This window comes from Panulirus ornatus, chromosome 11 (assembly GCF_036320965.1).
Source record: "Panulirus ornatus isolate Po-2019 chromosome 11, ASM3632096v1, whole genome shotgun sequence".
Lineage (NCBI taxonomy): Eukaryota > Metazoa > Arthropoda > Malacostraca > Decapoda > Palinuridae > Panulirus > Panulirus ornatus.
In genome coordinates this window covers 79,862-99,155 of record NC_092234.1, presented here as the reverse complement: position 1 = coordinate 99,155, position 19,294 = coordinate 79,862, and the positions used below count along the sequence as shown (strand labels likewise).

Genomic DNA, 19,294 nt, shown 5'->3' with positions numbered 1-19,294 from the left:
TCATACACATATTAACACATATACGTTCAAACACATACACATGCATACATAAAATCCCAGTGCCATCCTGCCCTAAAGGAAACAGCATTGCCACCCCCTGCGACAATGAGGTAGCGCCAAGGACCTTACGGAGAAATGCCACATCTGCTCACATCTATTCTCTAGCTGTCATATGTAATGCACTAAAACTACAGCTCCCTATCCACATTCAGGCCACACACACCTTTCCATGGTTAACCTCAGACGTTTCACATATTCTGGTTCAGCTCATTGATGGCATGTCGACCCCAACATACGACATCATTCCACTTCACGCTATTCCCTGCATGCCTTTCACCCTCCTGTATGTTCATGCCCCAATCGCTAAAGATCTTTATCACTCCATCCTTCCACCTCCAATTTGGTCTCCTGCTTCTTATTCCCTCCACTTCTGACACAAATCCTCTTTGTCAACCTTTCCTCACTCATTCTCTCCACATGTCCAAAACATTTCAACAAACCATCTTCTGCTCTCTCAACCACAGTCTTTTTATCACCACACATCTCTCTTACCCTTTCATTACTTACTCGATCAAACCACCTCACACTGCATATTGTCCTCAAACATTTAATTTCCAACACATCCACCCTCCTCTGCACAACCCTGTCTATAGCCCATGTCACACAACCACAAAATGCCACTGGAACTACTATTTCTTCAAACATACCCAATTTTGTTCTCTGAGATAATGTTCTCTCTTTCCACACATTCTTCATCACTCCCAGAACCTTCACCCCCTTCATCACCCCATGACTCACTTCCACTTCCATTGCTCCACTCACTGCCAAGTCCACTCCCAGATGTCTAAAACACTTCACCTCCTCCAATTTTTCCTCATTCAAGCTTACATCCCAACTAATTAGTCCCTCAACCTTGTTGAATTTAATAACCTTGCTTTAATTCATATTTACTCTCAACTTTCTTCTTTCACACACTTCTAAACTCAGTAGCCAACGTCTGCATTTTCTCACTCAATTAAACCACCTGTGCTGTATCACTGGCTAACAACAAATGACTCACTTCCCAGGCCATCTCATCCCGAACAGACTCCATACTCACCCTTCTCTCCAAAACTCTTGCATTTAACTCTCTCACCACCCCATCCATAAACAAATTAAACAACCATGGTGACATCACACACCCCTGCCGCAAACTAACCTTCACTGGAAACCAATCACTCTTCCCTCTTTCTACTCGTACACACACCTTACACTCTTGATAAAAACTTCTCACAGCTTACCTCCCACACTATATATTCTTCAGACCTTCCAAAAAGAATCTCTATCAACCCTATCATATATCTTCTCCAGGTCCATAAATGCCACATACAAGTCCATCTGTTTTTCTAAGTATTTCTCACATGCATTCTTCAAAGCAAACACCTAATCCACATACTCACTACAACTTTTGAAATTACACTGGTCCTCCCCAATCTGATACTCTGTACATGCCTTCACCCTCTCAGTCAATACCTTCCCATATAACTTTCTGGTATACTCAACAAACTTATGCCTATGTAGTTTAAACACTCACCTTTATCCCCTTTGCCTTTACACAATGGCATTATACATGAATTCTTCCAATCCTAAGGCACTTCACCAAGATCGATACATACAATGATTATCCTTACCTACCAATCAACAAGTCACCCCCTTTCTTAAATAAATTCAACTCCAATACCTTCCAATCCCGCCACCTTGCTAGATATAATCTTCTGCAAGGCTTTAATCACCTCTTCTCTTTTCACCAACCATTCTCCCTGACTCTCTCACTTCGCATACCACCCTGACCCAAACATCCTACATCTGCCACTCTATCATCAAACACATTTAACAATCCTTCAAAATGCTCACTCCATCTCACTGCATCACTACCTGTTATCACTTCCCCTTTTGCTCCCTTCACTGATGTCACCATTTGTTTTCTAATCTTTCGCACATTATTTTCTTCCTTTCAAAACATGTTTTTATTCTCCCTAAAGTTTAATGATACTCTCTCGCCCCAAATCTCATTTGCCCTGTTTTTCAAACTCCCTGCACCTTCCTCTTGACCTCCTGCTGCTTTTTCCTATACCTCTCCTAATCATTTGCACTCCTTCCTTGTAAGTATCATCCAAACTTCTCTCTTTACTCTTTCACTAACAATCTTAATGCTTCATCCCACTACTCACTACCCTTTCTAATCTGCTCACCTCCCACCTTTTGCATACCACATGCATCTCTTGCACATGCCATCACTGCTTCCCTAAACACCTCCCATTCCTCAACCACTCCCCTCACTTCATTTGCTCTAACCTTTTGCCATTCTACACTTAATCTCTCTTGGTATTTTTTCACATAAGTCTCCTTTCCAAGGTCACTTACTCTTACCAATCTCTTCTCTGTGACACTGTTTCCTCTTTTTTGAAAACCTTTGCAATTCTTCACCCTTGCCTCCACACAATAATGATCAGACATCCCACCAGCTGCCCCTTTCAGCACATTTACACCCAAAAGTCTCTCTTTTACATGCCTATTGATTAATACATAATCTAATAATGCCCACTGACCCAAAATACATGCCTCTCATGATCTTTCTTCTCATGACCAGGTGCATAAGTACCAATAATGACCCATCTCTTGTCATCCACTTTCAGTTTTACTCACAATAATCTAGAATGTACATTCTTAAACTCTATCTCACACTCCAAGAACTCCAGTTCAGAAGTAGTGATACTCCTTCCTTTGCTCTTGTCCTCTCACCAACCCATAACTTTACTCTCAAGACATTTTGAAACCATTCTTCCCCTTTAACCTTGAGCTTTGTTTCCTCTCACCAACCCATAACTTTACTCTCAAGACATTTTGAAACCATTCTTCCCCTGTACCCTTGAGCTTTGTTTCACTCAGACCCAGAACAACCAAGTTTCTTTCCTCAAACATACTATCTATCTCTCCTCTCTTCTCATCTAGGTTACATCCACACACATTCAGACACCTCAATCTGAGCCTTACTGGAGGCTGAGCACTCACTGCTTGACCCCTTCTGTATCCTCTTTTAGAAATTGAAATACAAGGACAGGGTTTCCAGCCCCCTGCTCCCATCCCCTTCAGTGGCCTCCTACAACATGCAGGGAATACTGAGGTAGAATTCTTTCTCCCCTGCTTCAGTATATAAAAACCCAAACCATGACAACAAAATGACACCAAATCAAATGGCACAAAAGTGGAAATGAAATCTTTGACTTGTACTTAAGTAGTAAGATTATGACAAACAACTTTATGACAAACAACTAGTTCGTTCCCAACCAGCCACGGGTACAATCATTCCTGATGAGCCCAAGTTAGATGATTTTTGAGATCTATCATTGTTTAAAAACTTGGCTGACATCTGGAGAGCATACTTGTGTCCTTTAGACTGCAAATGATACATCGTGTGACGAATAGCATTGCTCCAATCCTGGAGGGGCTTACCAATGAGAATGGCATCTGTATTCTGGAACACAACACAAGGAGCACAGTAGAGGCCATCCTGTATAACACTGTACCGGAGTGTGGGATATTCTTGAATATTGAACAGCTTTTCTGGTACACGCCTTCTATACTTGCCAAACTGCCGTTGTGGAGGTTTCCAGTATTTGTGTGGAACAAATCGTGTTGTGAGAATCTTTTTGATGAGAGAGGTAGAGAACCTCTTTGGTAAAGACAGGTTGAGGGTTCCAATGTCGATACATGATAAATGCGATGATGCATTAAGTGGGATGGCTGCTTCAGCAGAATCCATAACTATAGACTTCTCAGTCATCGGCCTTGCTTGGGATGACTCTTCAGTCTGTAGAGAGATATGAAGAATTTCAGTCACCTGTGAAGGTCTTTCAGATGCTATTAATAGTTAACTCCATAGCAATTCCAAACGACGGAATCTTTTTGCAAAGAAAGATAAAAAGAAGTCAATCTTTGTAATTCCTATATTTTTACTCATTTAAATTCAGATGAAATGTGCATATACAGCTTTGAAAGCTTATATATTAGTTCATATCCATCCCATACTTAACATTTTTGCCGAAATCACACATATATGACAACATTTTTTATTCTTGAGAAAATCAGTTTTCTTCATAGCACCCATGGAAAAGATTTTCCTCTGCTGTGTAATATGCTACACATCAAAGAGCCTTAATGCACACGAACCCACATGGATTGCTGCCATCTGCTGTGTAATATGCTACATATCAAAGGACCTTAATGCCCACAAAACCACATGGATTGCTGCCATCTGTGAGTATCATCAGTAAACATGAATGTAAATGAACAAAAACTGATCCACCTAGACTCAAAACTCTGCGTATAGCTAACCTGTATTTTCATCATAATTATGTTATATGTATGTTAACATCATGGTATTCAATCTAAGAGATTACCATATAAAATACTGCACTTCATAATAAAACAATCTGAATAAATATGAAGATTTCTTTTTTTAAAAGAGGGTGATAAGTGTTCTTTAAATCTTCATGGTTCAATTATTCAAAAATTTTTGCATTCCATTTCAAATTTTCTTATGGGTTAAATAAGATGTTACAGCATAAGAGAAAGATAAGATACTTCAGGAATCAAGCCACAAGATGCAATTATGTTTCTACTATGTAAGTGATTTTCTGCTGTAACTAATATATGTAAAATATGTAATATTCCTCAACATGAATACTGTCATGAGTGCTACCAGGCTATGCCAGCAAGATGTTACACCATGTGTTAAAAGTCACCTTTGGCAAGGCTTTATCACTGGGAGTACATACCAGGCTATGCCAGCAAGATGTTACACCATGTGTGAAAAGTCACCTTTGGCAAGGCTTTATCACTGAGAGTACATACCAGGCTATGCCAGCATCATGTTACACCATGTGTAAAAAGTCATCTTTGGCAAGGGTTTATCACTCGGAGTACAGTCTCATCAAAGAACTTCTCACTCCAAAGGAATCTACATCTCCCTGCTACTGGAAGGCTGCAGGAGCCTTTATAAAGGTCTTGGGTAACACCAGGATTCTTTCACAGACATTGGCCAGGAGTATATACAGATAAATAAATAAACCTGTAATGCAAATTCATTCTATGGAATATATTTACCTTTTTATTCAACCATTTTGCTCAATTTCTTTCATATACTAAAAACAAACACTTGCAATATCTTTTAAACACTCTTTAAAATCCAAATATCTATTTCTAAATACTCTCTATATGGAATTCTAAACAAGATAAGAAAGACCCTTTAAAAGTGAAAATGCAAAAAAATGGCAAAATCAAAAATTTTCACTTTTTTCATGACAAAATGACTCTGGAAATGCCATGATCTCTATGCACAAAACTTGACAGCAATTCCCAATAATCTATTGGCTTACATCCCTGGAAAATACTGTAAATGCTGAATCTGTAAATTAAAACATTAGCAGTGTATGGGAAAAATGTGGTTAGATTATACTACTTCTGAGACCCCGCCTAGGAACATGTTTTTAATATTCTTAAGTCATCTCAAGTAACAAATTTTTTTTTTCTTAAGTTGTAAGTACTAGATGAATGGTAAATTTTGCAATAAGAATATGTGGAAATGAAAAATCCAATTCTTTTTTCCATTATAAATTGAAAGGAATAAGATGTCTTTATTGTCAAATTGTATACATGAATTGGATACATGTATACAAAATGAAATTGTTTATGGCTAAAAGCTCAATTCAAGGTCAGAAAGTATAAGAATCATAAATAAAAATGATAAAATATGACATAAAAGTACCACATAAAGAATCATCTATTACACTAAGAAGCTATATCACAGAGGAGTTACAGCATCTTTAGATGGTTAAACAGTAGAATACTTTTTGGTCCAAATGATTTCCTGAATCTATCAGTGAGCTGTATAAGCAGAGACAGTCTTCTTCCTGACCTTAGAAATGCATAGTATTGGTGTAGGGGATGGGATAAATCTCGCATGATCTTCACCTGTTTCATTGCACGTTCCTGATACAGCATATATAATGTTTTAGTGTTTGCATTGAATTTCCTAGCTTTCTTAACAATTTTCTCAAGTTTATTTTATTTTCACTGTTTAGCTTGCCATAGTAAAATATATGTACAAAACAAGTGAGCTAACAATACTTAAATGACCATATTATGTTGACAAATGATAAAAGATACATGTAGATCACCTGGCAGTGGCAGATGTGGGAGTAGGATTAGTAGGGTGGGTGTGTCCTATGAGTGAATTCAGTGATGATGCTTAGCATTATTCATGAAAGATATACTGGTGCATGTTATGCATGCAGGTTATGTAAAAACAAGTGAGCTTACATAACTTATGTGGTGGTAGTATAATACTAAAGTGAACAAGTAATTTGCCTGGAAGAGGTGGTGGAAGGAAGGTGGAAAAAGGATGGTACAACAGGGAGTTAGTCTCACGATGCAAATTCACTACATTACACTTATTAATGTTCATGGTTACCATTTACACATATATATGAAGATCAGCCTCATATACACACATCTATTCTCTTAATTGCCATGCAAAATTCACCAAAAACCATGGACCTCTATCAACAACCAGGCCCCAAATATCTTTCTATGATTTCCCCACTTCATATGCCTTGGTTCAGCCCACAGATAGATGTAATCCCCTGTATCCATATTGCTACATTACATATACATAAATGCCTGATAACTCAAAGCCTTGTTCTTGGTCTCCTCATCTCTGACTTGAATATACTCTTAGTCATTCTCTTCTCACTCATCCTCTACATACAGTTCACCCTCTTCAGCTTTCTTAAACATAGTCTACTTATTAAGATATGCCTATTCTATCCCATCATTCCTCACTTGATCAACCCTCCCCACACCATACATTGTCCCCAAGCATTTCATTTCCAACACATCTACCCTCTTCCACACTTTGGCATTTAGGTCCTACAACTCACACTTATCCAGCATCATCAAGATTACTACACCATCAAGTATAACCATCTTTGCACACATACACTGACCTCTTTCCATACACTCCTTAATCCATCCATACCTCTGTGCCCTTTCCTATCCTATAATTCACTTCTGTTCCATCCACTGCCTTGACCACTCCAAGGCATTTAAAACTCTCAATTTCCTCCAGGTTCTCTACAATCAAACCAACCCATTTCTCTTCCCTGCTAAACATCATAACCTTGCCTTTCTTCACATAACTCAATTTCCTTCTTTCACAAATTTTCCCAAACTCACAATACCAAGCAGCAGTTTCTCACTTGAATCTAATACCAGGGATGTGGCTCATCTATTCCCCACCAACAGAATCCAAACCTGTCCCTCTCTCAAGCACCCTTGTATCTACCTCCCTCTCCAAACCATCCATTAACAGATCAAACACTCATGGTAACATTACACACCCTTCGTGCAAACCCATCTTCACCTGGTCATTCACATGCCTTACTCTTTTGATGAAAAGTCTTTTGCTACTAGAAGCTTTCCTCCTGCACCATATATTCATATCACCTTTCACAAAGAATCAATATTAACCTCATCATGTCCTTTCTCCATATCCATATATATTCCATACAGATCCCTCTCCTTGTCAAGAGTTATTTGTGACAATGAGAGATTGTAAGTTTTTGGACAGAATACCAGCAGTCCACGTGTGGCTGTGGCAGAAAGAAAAGGCAGCTACCTGGGTCAAAAAAGTGCTTGCTCACTACACAGCATACCTAATTACAACTACTACTACTACTTACTACCAACTACTACCGTTTTACATTTTAAATATACTTCTTTCATTCTATAATGAAAAACAGAAAAAGTAAGTGAACACACCCTCTAAAACCCCTTCCTCCACCACTCCTCAGGGAGATTCATGCATTAACCTCAGCATTATACCATAACCATATAAAATATATCACCTCATTTCTTATACAAATTCTTTACACTTTCTTATACTTTCATTAAATAATGGGAAACAGAAAACCCTCTTCCACCACTTAGGAATCTGTGTATTAACTTCAGTGTTGTCCACCCCATATATTTTCAAAGGTGAAACATGGTTACAAGAATATGACATTACAGAGTGAAATCACTGTAGATCCATTCACTAAGGCCATAATGCTACTATAGGTATGATATACAGCAACCCATGTCAGTGTGCCTAAGGCTATCTTTAGGGGAGGATATTATTTCTCTACTCCACCTGGCTGCCACTTCATTTTGGAGATTTCACTTGAGGATGTTGTATTTCTTCCACCTATGCTTCAAAATGGTTGGCTCTTACCTTTTTGAGGAGGAAAAAGCCGGAAATCTTGCCTGAAAGCAAGAAAATGTGGGTACAAGTGACATTTCTAGGCACAATGGGTGCCCAGAACACATGATTAGTTGGCTGCTTGCCAGCACTTGTGGCCTTCCTGACATCATCAAAACCTATCCCTGGTCACACATGGAAGACTTCTAGATTTACAGATAACCTAAGATGAAAAGTATTGAAGCAAACCTGAACTTCAGCAGCCAAACTCAAGAAAAGCCATCTAATACCTCTATGAAATGTCTCTCAAAGAACCACTCAACATCACCAACAAAAAGATCTTCACATTCTCTTCCACTAACCAGATGCCAAAACCCTGATTATGAATAAAATGAAATGCAAACAATTTGCATCTGCAAATGAAATACAAGGACTGAAGTGAGCAACAGTGGTGTAGTGATGTGTTCTGCTGAAAGTTCCTTAAGATTTGAGCAACTAAGGCAAGGGAGGGTGAGGAGGCTGGAGGGTGCCAGCTGGCATGACTCATGTTCCACAATGAAGATGGTGAAACACCTGAATAGTGTGATGATCTGAGGTAGCTTCGGTGGTGCAATGGGCAGGGGAGGATTAGACTTCTTAACTTAAAATACCATACTAAATGGAGAGCAGTATATTAAGGTACCAGAAGACCATCAGCTTCCTTTTCTATGAGGTTTTTGGATGTGATTATGCAAGATAGTAATGACAGTGCCCTCTGTCATAAAACTGGCGAGGTGATGAATTGGCTAACAGGGAAAAATATGCAACTGCTGGAGTGGCCTGGGAATTTCCCAGACCTTACCTCAATTAAGAATTGCATGCACCAGATAAAAGTCAAGTTTACTTCCTGAAACACCTTATCAGTGCCTTGCCTTATTCAAGAGATCAAGAATCCATGGACCCAAAATATGGACCTAAAATGTAAGTGTGACATCTTATTTTTGTGGTACTGTGAGGGGGGAGGGGCAAGTGTTTGGTGGTAGACAAGGTATTTGCAGACAGGGTAAGGTAGGTTTTTTCATACCCCTTACTCTTACATGTACTCATTTCATTTCACAATGGAGATCTGATGATCCAAAGCTTGTTTTCTGTCTGTATTAATGCTAACTTTCAGCAAATTACCCTGATTTAAAGTTAAAAGCAATTTCATTACTATACATAATGCACAGTATAATACCCTGTTCCCTTGATTTAAAAGTGGGAAGCATTTCAAGAAAATGCCATGCACATCTAATGCATGTAAATCAAACCTATTGTAGGATTCCAAGGTAAAAGAGGGATTACATTTTAAACTGTTGAATGTGTTTGATGATAGAGTGGCAGATATAGGGTGTTTTGGTCGAGGTGGTGTGCAAAGTGCGAGGGTTAGGGAAAATGAGTTGGTAAACAGAGAAGAGGTAGTAAAAGCTTTGCGGAAGATGAAAGCCGGCAAGGCAGCAGGTTTGGATGGTATTGCAGTGGAATTTATTAAAAAAGGGGGTGACTGTATTGTTGACTGGTTGGTAAGGTTATTTAATGTATGTATGACTCATGGTGAGGTGCCTGAGGATTGGCGGAATGCGTGCATAGTGCCATTGTACAAAGGCAAAGGGGATAAGAGTGAGTGCTCAAATTACAAAGGTATAAGTTTGTTGAGTATTCCTGGCAAATCATATGGGAGGGTATTGATTGAGAGGGTGAAGGCATGTACAGAGCATCAGATTGGGGAAGAGCAGTGTGGTTTCAGAAGTGGTAGAGGATGTGTGGATCAGGTGTTTGCTTTGAAGAATGTATGTGAGAAATACTTAGAAAAGCAAATGGATTTGTATGTAGCATTTATGGATCTGGAGAAGGCATATGATAGAGTTGATAGAGATGCTCTGTGGATGGTATTAAGAATATATGGTGTGGGAGGCAAGTTGTTAGAAGCAGTGAAAAGTTTTTATCGAGGATGTAAGGCATGTGTACGTGTAGGAAGAGAGGAAAGTGATTGGTTCTCAGTGAATGTAGGTTTGCGGCAGGGGTGTGTGATGTCTCCATGGTTGTTTAATTTGTTTATGGATGGGGTTCTTAGGGAGGTGAATGCAAGAGTTTTGGAAAGAGGGGCAAGTATGAAGTCTGTTGGGGATGAGAGAGCTTGGGAAGTGAGTCAGTTGTTGTTCGCTGATGATACAGCGCTGGTGGCTGATTCACGTGAGAAACTGCAGAAGCTGGTGACTGAGTTTGGTAAAGTGTGTGAAAGAAGAAAGTTAAGAGTAAATGTGAATAAGAGCAAGGTTATTAGGTACAGTAGGGTTGAGGGTCAATTCAATTGGGAGGTGAGTTTGAATGGAGAAAAACTGGAGGAAGTGAAGTGTTTTAGATATCTGGGAGTGGATCTGGCAGCGGATGGAACCATGGAAGCGGAAGTGGATCATAGGGTGGGGGAGGGGGCGAAAATTCTGGGAGCCTTGAAGAATGTGTGGTAGTCGAGAAAATTATCTCGGAAAGCAAAAATGGGTATGTTTGAAGGAATAGTGGTTCCAACAATGTTGTATGGTTGCGAGGCGTGGACTATGGATAGAGTTGTGCGCAGGAGGATGGATGTGCTGGAAATGAGATGTTTGAGGACAATGTGTGGTGTGAGGTGGTTTGATCGAGTAAGTAACGTAAGGGTAAGAGAGATGTGTGGAAATAAAAAGAGCGTGGTTGAGAGAGCAGAAGAGGGTGTTTTGAAATGGTTTGGTCACATGGAGAGAATGAGTGGGGAAAGATTGACCAAGAGGATATATGTGTCGGAGGTGGAGGGAACGAGGAGAAGAGGGAGACCAAATTGGAGGTGGAAAGATGGAGTGAAAAAGATTTTGTGTGATCGGGGCCTGAACATGCAGGAGGGTGAAAGGAGGGCAAAGAATAGAGTGAATTGGAGCGATGTGGTATACCGGGGTTGACGTGCTGTCAGTGGATTGAATCAAGGCATGTGTATGGGGGTGGGTTGGGCCATTTCTTTCGTCTGTTTCCTTGTACTACCTCGCAAACGCGGGAGACAGCGGCAAAAAAAAAAAAAAAAAAAAAAAAAAAAAAAAAAAAAAAAATCAGTATTTAGTATTTCTGAGTTCTAAACAGTAGGGAAACCATGATTATGCAATTCCATAATTGTTGTGGTCAAACTGATATATGATACATCAGCCCTTCCTCCTGCAGTGCCGTTACTGTCGTAGAGTTACAACATACAATGAAAACTTTGATTACATTATCATTCTAATCCAGTACAATAGGTAACAAAAACTACACCGATAGTAAATGCTGACAGCTACACACCTCCATTCTTCTACACTTACCATCTCTACGTATTTCTTCACCCAAGTCTCTCTTCCAAGCTCACTTACCTTAAACACCCTCTTCTTACCGATATTATTTCCTTTTTTCTGAAAACTTGTAAAAACCTTCAACCTTCCCTCACTAGGTAATGATCAGACATACCACCACTTGCCCCCTCTCAACACATTCACATCCAAGAGTCTCTCCAACGGCAAAAATTAGCAATCATCTAAACATCCACTGGTCATAATTAACTGCCATAACCCTCAATAATTTGGAAATTAGCAAAACTTACTCTTACTGTAATTTGCAACCATCTTCCTCTCTTATGAAAATACCATTGTAGTAATTTGAAGCCATTTTTGTCTCACAAAAAGGCAGTAAACCCTACTGTCAGAAATATTAACAGCCATCACCCTTATTTATGAAAGCATGATAACCCCTCTAGAGGCAATTTGCAGCCAAACCTGTGAATTATCTTAGCATGTTAAACCTTCCTGAGGTCATAATAAGAAGACATCTTCCTAATTCATGTACCAGCAAGGCTTAAACAATCATGTGGCCAAAACTAGCAGCAATCTCCCCCAGTATCTGAACCATGCTAATCCTATCTCCCCCAGTATCTGAACCATGCTAATCCTTCTGTGGCCATATTTTCAGTTATGGAGGAAACCTAACATATCTCATCAGTCAACATGGATCAAATTCCTATTTTGCTATAAACCAAATGCCTCCACCATAATAACTGTATCAGAAAAAGCACACAAAGCCTGAAGTAAAAAATAAACAATGTTGTACGTAATATTTTCAATTATATAACACCAGGAACAAATGGGAACAACGGTGAAAGGGGCTAATGAGGAGGTAATAACAGGTAATGGTGAAGTGAGGAGATGGAGTGAGTATTTTGAAGGTTTGTTGAATATGTCTGATGATAGAGTGGCAGACATAGGGCATTTTGGTGGAGGTGGTGTGCAAAGTGAAAGGGTCAAGGAGAATGGTTTGGTAAACAGAGATGGGGTAGTAAAAGCTTTGCGGAAGATGAAAGCCGGCAAGGCAGTGGGTTTGGATGGTATTGCAGTGGAATTTATTAAAAAAGGGGGTGATTATGGTGTTGACTGGTTGGTAAGGATATTCAGTGTATGTATGGTTCATGGTAAAGTGTCTGAGGATTGACAAAATGCATGCATAGTGCCATTGTACAAAGGCAAAGGGGATAAAGGTGAATGTTCAAATTACAGAGGTATAAGTTTGTTGAGTATTCCTGAGAAAATATATGGGAGAGTATTGATTGAGAGGGTAAAGGCATGTACAGAGCATCAGATTGGGGAAGAGCAGTGTGGTTTCAAAAGTGGTAGAGGATGTCTGGATCAGGTGAGAAATACATAGAAAAGCATATGGATTTGTATGTAGCATTTACGGATCTGGAAAAGGCATATGATAAGAGTTGATAGAGATGCTCTGTGGAAGGTATTAAGAATATATGGTGTGGGAGGCAAGTTGTCAGAAGTAGTGAAAAGTTTTAACGAGAATGTGAGGCATGTGTACGTGTAGGAAGAGAGGAAAGTGATTGGTTCTCAGTGTATGTAGGTTTGCGGCAGGTGTGTGTGATGTCTGCATGGCTGTTTAATTTGTTTCTGGATGAGGTTGTTGGGGAGGTGAATGCAAGAGTTTTGGAAAGTGGGGCAAGTATGCAGTCTGTTGTGGATAAGAGAGCTTGGGAAGTGAGTCAGTTGTTGTTTGCTGATGATACAGTGCTGGTGGCTGATTCGTGTGAGAAACTGCAGAAGCTGGTGACTGAGTCTGGTAAAGTGTGTGAAAGAAGAAAGCTGAGAGTAAATGTGAATAAGAGCAAGGTTATTAGGTACAGTAGGGTTGAAGGACAAGTCAATTGGGAGGTAAGTTTGAATGGAGAAAAACTGGAGGAAGTGAAGTGTTTTAGATATCTGGGAGTGGATTTGGCAGCAGATGGAACCATGGAAGTGGAAGTGGGGGAGGGGGCGAAAGTTCTGGGAGTGTTGAAGAATGTGTGGAAGTCGAGAACATTATCTCCGAAAGCAAAAATGGGTATGTTTGAAGGAATAGTGGTTCCAACAATGTTATATGGTTGCGAGGCGTGACCTATAGATAGAGTTGTGTGGAGGAGGGTGGATGTGCTGGAAATGAGATGTTTGAGGACAATATGTGGTGTGAGGTGGTTTGATCGAATACGTAATAATAGGGTAAGAGAGATGTGTGGTAATAAAAAGAGTGTGGTTGAGAGAGCAGAAGAGGGTGTTTTGAAATGGTTTGGTCACATGGAGAGAATGACTGAGGAAAGATTGTCCAAGAGGATATATGTGTCAGAGGTGGAGGGAACAAGGAGAAGTGGAAGACCAAATTGGAGGTGGAAAGATGGAGTGAAAAAGATTTTGAGTGATCGGGGCCTGGACATGCAGGAGGGTGAAAGGAGGGCAAGGAATAGAGTGAATTGGAACGATGTGGTATACTGGGGTCGACGTGCTGTCAATGGATTGAACCAGGGCATGTGAAGCGTCTGGGGTAAACCATGGAAAGTTCTGTGGAGCCTGGATGTGGAAAGGGAGCTGTGGTTTCGGTGCATTATTACATGACATCTAGAGACTGAGTGTGAATGAATGTGGCCTTTGTTGTCTTTTCCTAGCACTACCTCGCACACATGAGGGGGGAGGAGGTTTTTATTTCATGTGTGGCAGGGTGGTGATGGGAATGAATAAAGACATACAATATGAATTATGTACATGTGTATATATGTATATGTCTGTGTGTGTGTATATATATGTATATGCTGAGATGTATAGGTATGTGTAGTTGCGTGTGTGGATGTGTATGTATATACATGTGTATGTGGGTGGGTTGGGCCATTCTTTCATCTGTTTCCTTGCACTACCTCGCTAATGCGGGAGACAGCGACAAAGCAAATAAATAAATAAATAAATGTATATGTATGTATACGTTGAAATGTATAGGTATGCATATGTGCGTGTGTGGGCGTTTATGTATATACATGTGTATGTGGGTGGGTTGGGCCATTTTTTCATCTGTTTCCTTGCGCTACCTCGCTGACATTGGAGACAGCGACTAAGTATAATAACAATAATAATAGGAACCATTTTACAGGATTTCTGCTGGTCAAGACTGCACTACGATCAGTAGGTGGGAAATAACGCACTCCGTCGAAGGGAAATCTTCCTTACCAAATTTGTTCTCCTTTTCAGGTATTAAGTACCCTAAAAAGGGCCAGGTGGTCCATTGCTGTTTGAACTCCTTTAATCGTTTGTGTAACAACGATACAGCCCAAATGAAGGTGACTTTTCCCTTGCACAGTAACCACATACAGGCAGTCAGGTAATGCTACATTGCTTGTACAGCAGATATATCCAAAACAAAATACCAAAATGACTCAGACAAATTAAATCATAAATATGTAATGATAGGATATTTGGGTGGGTTGGGCCATTTTTTTGTCTGTTTCCTTGAGCTACCTTGCTGATGCAGAAGACAGCAACTAAGTATAATAACAATAATAATAGGAACCATTTTACATGATTTCTGCTGGTCAAGACTACACTACAATCAGTAGCTGGGAAAAAACACACTCCTTTGGAGGGAAATCTTCCTTACCAAATTTGTTCTCCTGTTCAGGTATTAAGTACCCTCAAAAAGGATCCCATGGTCCATTGCTGTTTGAACTCCTTTAATCCTCTGTGTAACAACGATACAGTCCAAATGAAGGTGACTTTTCCTTTGCACAGTAACCACATATAGGTGGTCAGGTAATGCTACACTGTTTGTACAGCAGATATATCCAAAACTAAACACCAAAATGACTCCGACAAATTAAATTACAAATATGGAATGATAGGATACTTGTCCCTTAAAAAATGGGAGCCATATATAGCTGACTACCAGGGCATAACAAATGTCATAACACTTGTCCCCACTGACACAAGCATATTTTGAATTCTGTGCTAATCTCATGACATTTACATGGCTACTTGGTGAGGCCTTGGTTTCTGCCTTGTATGTGGGCAGCATAAGCAGTGAATCAATGATGCCTCAACCCATGATGCACACCCTTCTCCACCATTAACCTAAGGATCTATGCAGTATCCAGCTCTACTAAACACATAAGAAATATGTAAGCTATTTTCTTTTTATATTTTCTACTTTCATATTCACCTCTTTCATTTTGTAACAGGAAACAGGAAATCCGAATGACATACACACACTTCTAAACGCTTTGTCTATCACTTGCTTAGGGAACCTACACATTAACTTCAGCATTATACCACAGACATATACGATAGATCAACTCACTTTCTTGTACACATTTTTTGCTTTTAAGCATATTTCTTTCATCTTGTGGAGAGAAACAGATTATAAGAATCATGCATACCCTCCCAAACTCTCCTCCTCCATTTTCTCTCAGAAGGATCTACACATTAACCTCAGCATTATACTCGAGTCACAAGGTATGTTAGCTCACCTTTTATCATGCATAAAGAAATATAAGTTGCCATAAGTAAATGTACTGACCTATTATTATTCGTTACTCTTAATTTTCCTGTGTACTTTCCATAATATTCTCTCATTTTCCCTTCCCAGGATGTAAGTTTCCTTCCCTTACTCTTTCCTTTTACCTTAGTTCCATAAATTTACACTTTACACTCTATCATCAAGCATTCTCTCCACAAGATGAAACTAATTCAAGGTACCACATTTCTCTTAACTTACTGTGATATCATATTTTATGTCTTCTCCTCTATACACTTACCATCACTTACTCTATTATAGAGCAAACACCTCTCAAATAACTCATTTTGGAAGCATGAGTCCTAGATCTGTCTGCTCTATTCTATGTCTATGTTTTGTGAATGCAGATTAGGTTTAGCAGAACAATGCTGCCTTCCTTTTTTTCTCTTTTTTCATGGTCACATTTTTCCAGAGAGAGAGAGAGAGAGAGAGAGAGAGAGAGAGAGAGAGAGAGAGAGAGAGAATCTTTTCTTTCTTTTTTTTTATTATTATTTTGCTTTGTCGCTGTCTCCCGCGTTTGCGAGGTAGCGCAAGGAAAAAGACGAAAGAAATGGCCCGAGCCACCCCCATACACAATGTATATACATACACGTCCACACACGCAAATATACATACCTATACATCTCAATGTACACATATATACACACACACAGACACACACATATATACCCATGCACACAATTCACATTGTCTGCCTTTATTCATTCCCATCGCCACCTCGCCACACATGAAATACCATCCCCCTCCCCCTTCATGTGTGCGAGGTAGCACTAAGAAAAGACGACAAAGGCCCCATTCGTTCACACTCAGTCTCTAGCTGTCATGCAATAATGCCCGAAACCACAGCTCCCTTTCCACATCCAGGCCCCACACAACTTTCCATGGTTTACCCCAGACGCTTCACATGCCCTGATTCAATCCACTGACAGCACGTCAACCCCGGTATACCACATCGATCCAATTCACTCTATTCCTTGCCCTCCTTTCACCCTCCTGCATGTTCAGGCCCCGATCACACAAAATCTTTTTCACTCCATCTTCCCACCTCCAATTTGGTCTCCCATTTCTCCTCGTTCCCTCCACCTCCGACACATATATCCTCTTGGTCAATCTTTCCTCACTCACTCTCTCCATGTGCCCAAACCATTTCAAAACACCCTCTTCTGCTCTCTCAACCCCCGCTCTTTTTATTTCCACACATCTCTCTTACCCTTACATTACTTACTCGATCAAACCACCTCACACCACACATTGTCCTCAAACATCTCATTTCCAGCACATCCACCCTCCTGCGCACAACTCTATCCATAGCCCACGCCTCGCAACCATACAACATTGTTGGAACCACTATTCCTTCAAACATACCCATTTTTGCTTTCCGAGATAATGTTCTCGACTTCCACACATTCTTCAAGGCTCCCAGGATTTTCGCCCCCTCCCCCACCCTATGATTCACTTCCGCTTCCATGGTTCCATCCGCTGCCAGATCCACTCCCAGATATCTAAAACACTTTACTTCCTCCAGTTTTTCTCCATTCAAACTTACCTCCCAATTGACTTGAACCTCAACCCTACTGTACCTAATAACCTTGCTCTTATTCACATTTACTCTTAACTTTCTTCTTTCACACACTTTACCAAACTCAGTCACCAGCTTCTGCAGTTTCTCACATGAATCAGCCACCAGCGCTGTATCATCAGCGAACAACAACTGACTCACTTCCCAAGCTCTCTCATCCACAGCAGACTTCATACTTGCCCCTCTTTCCAAAACTCTTGCATTCACCTCCCTAACAACCCCACCCATAAACAAATTCTGTTATGCCATATTCATTTAGTACTAAATATAATTAAACTGTGGCCTTTTCTAGTGTTTCTTTCTTTCATACTATTCGCCATTTCCCGCGTCAGTGAGGTAGCGTTAAGAACAGAGGACTGGGCCTCTGAGGAAACATCCTCATCCAGCCCCCTTCTCTGTTCCTTCCTTTGGGGGGGGAGGAAAAAAAAACAAAAAAACAAAAAAAAAACCTTGCCCTGTACCTCACTCTTTTTCTCAACAGCACTTATCTAAATTTGTAATTATTCTTGAAACCAATCAAGAGTAATAATCAATGTTTACATCAATTCTTCAACAGGTTTTTTTAAGATATAATTTTAGCTCAAATCCCTTGGCTTTCATAACGATGACACAAACAACATCATAAACAAACTCTTTGATAAATAATTCTGGTATTACTGAAGCATGAAGTGACAAAGAACTTTTCAAAGCATTAATATAACATAAGAATATAGCAGTATTGTACAGTAAAACAAATTTGGTTTTGCAGCAATATTATACAGGATCAAGAAAATAACATATGGCTTACACATGTAATATGTGCACATGTAGTATCGAGTCTATCAGTTTAGCAGTTTTACCTTGCTGATATGATGGAGGATAGGATTTAGCTCCTCTTCACCTCCTAAAAATAAAACTTTTATGTATGCTTCGCACAGTAGATTCATTTAGTTTTCTGCCAAACCTTTGAGACATTTCTCTTGCAGCTTTAGCTGGACCCATCTCACAACAGGCCTGATGGATCTGAAGACGCTGCTCTGGTGTCCATCGGATGCATTCACGACGGCTTCTTCCCATTGGGAAACTGCCATCTTCTTCAACCTGTTGATTGATGGTGGTGATCAATTTCATCCTTCATTTCAGTGTGCTGAATCAGAGAAGTCGAGAGGTGTGTTGTACATTCCAGGAAGTCAACAGCTGGTTCCAGTCACTCCATGCAAGGACTGCAGCACAATTTTTTTTCTATGTTGAAGGCGCCAATCACAGACAAAAGTCCACATCAAGGACAAGCCTTAATTTAAATATAGAGAGAATTATGAAACAGAAAAAGAAAAGATATAGGGAAAGTATTTATGAATTTCTAAGAATGAAAAACCCATCTTTTGAAATAAACCAGGCCATAGTTATTGGGAAAGACATGAGAAGGTAGAGAGTTCCAAAGCTTCGACGAGTAGGGAAAGAAGCAGGTATCAAAACGGCCCACCCTTGAGTTGCTGATGGCCACACAATAATCATTTGACACAGCAGTTAGTGGTTTGGGCACATAAGCAACCAATTCTTGAGAGCAAAAACCAAAGTAATACCTC

At 39.9% G+C, this 19,294-nt stretch overlaps 1 protein-coding gene across 15 annotated transcripts in view; it reads right to left on the bottom strand.

Annotated features, from left to right (window-relative positions):
- LOC139751162 (uncharacterized) overlaps positions 1 to 19,294 on the bottom strand; it is a 166,152-nt gene that overhangs the window by 108,960 nt on the left and 37,898 nt on the right. For 4 of the 15 annotated variants that reach the window (XM_071666264.1, XM_071666263.1, XM_071666267.1 and 1 more), the window contains exon 5: positions 3,493 to 3,850. The exons of 10 other annotated variants lie outside the window; for them this stretch is intronic. In XM_071666264.1, the coding sequence (XP_071522365.1) occupies positions 3,493 to 3,850 (358 nt within the window). One more of the 15 variants, XM_071666276.1, reaches the window with a different exon arrangement.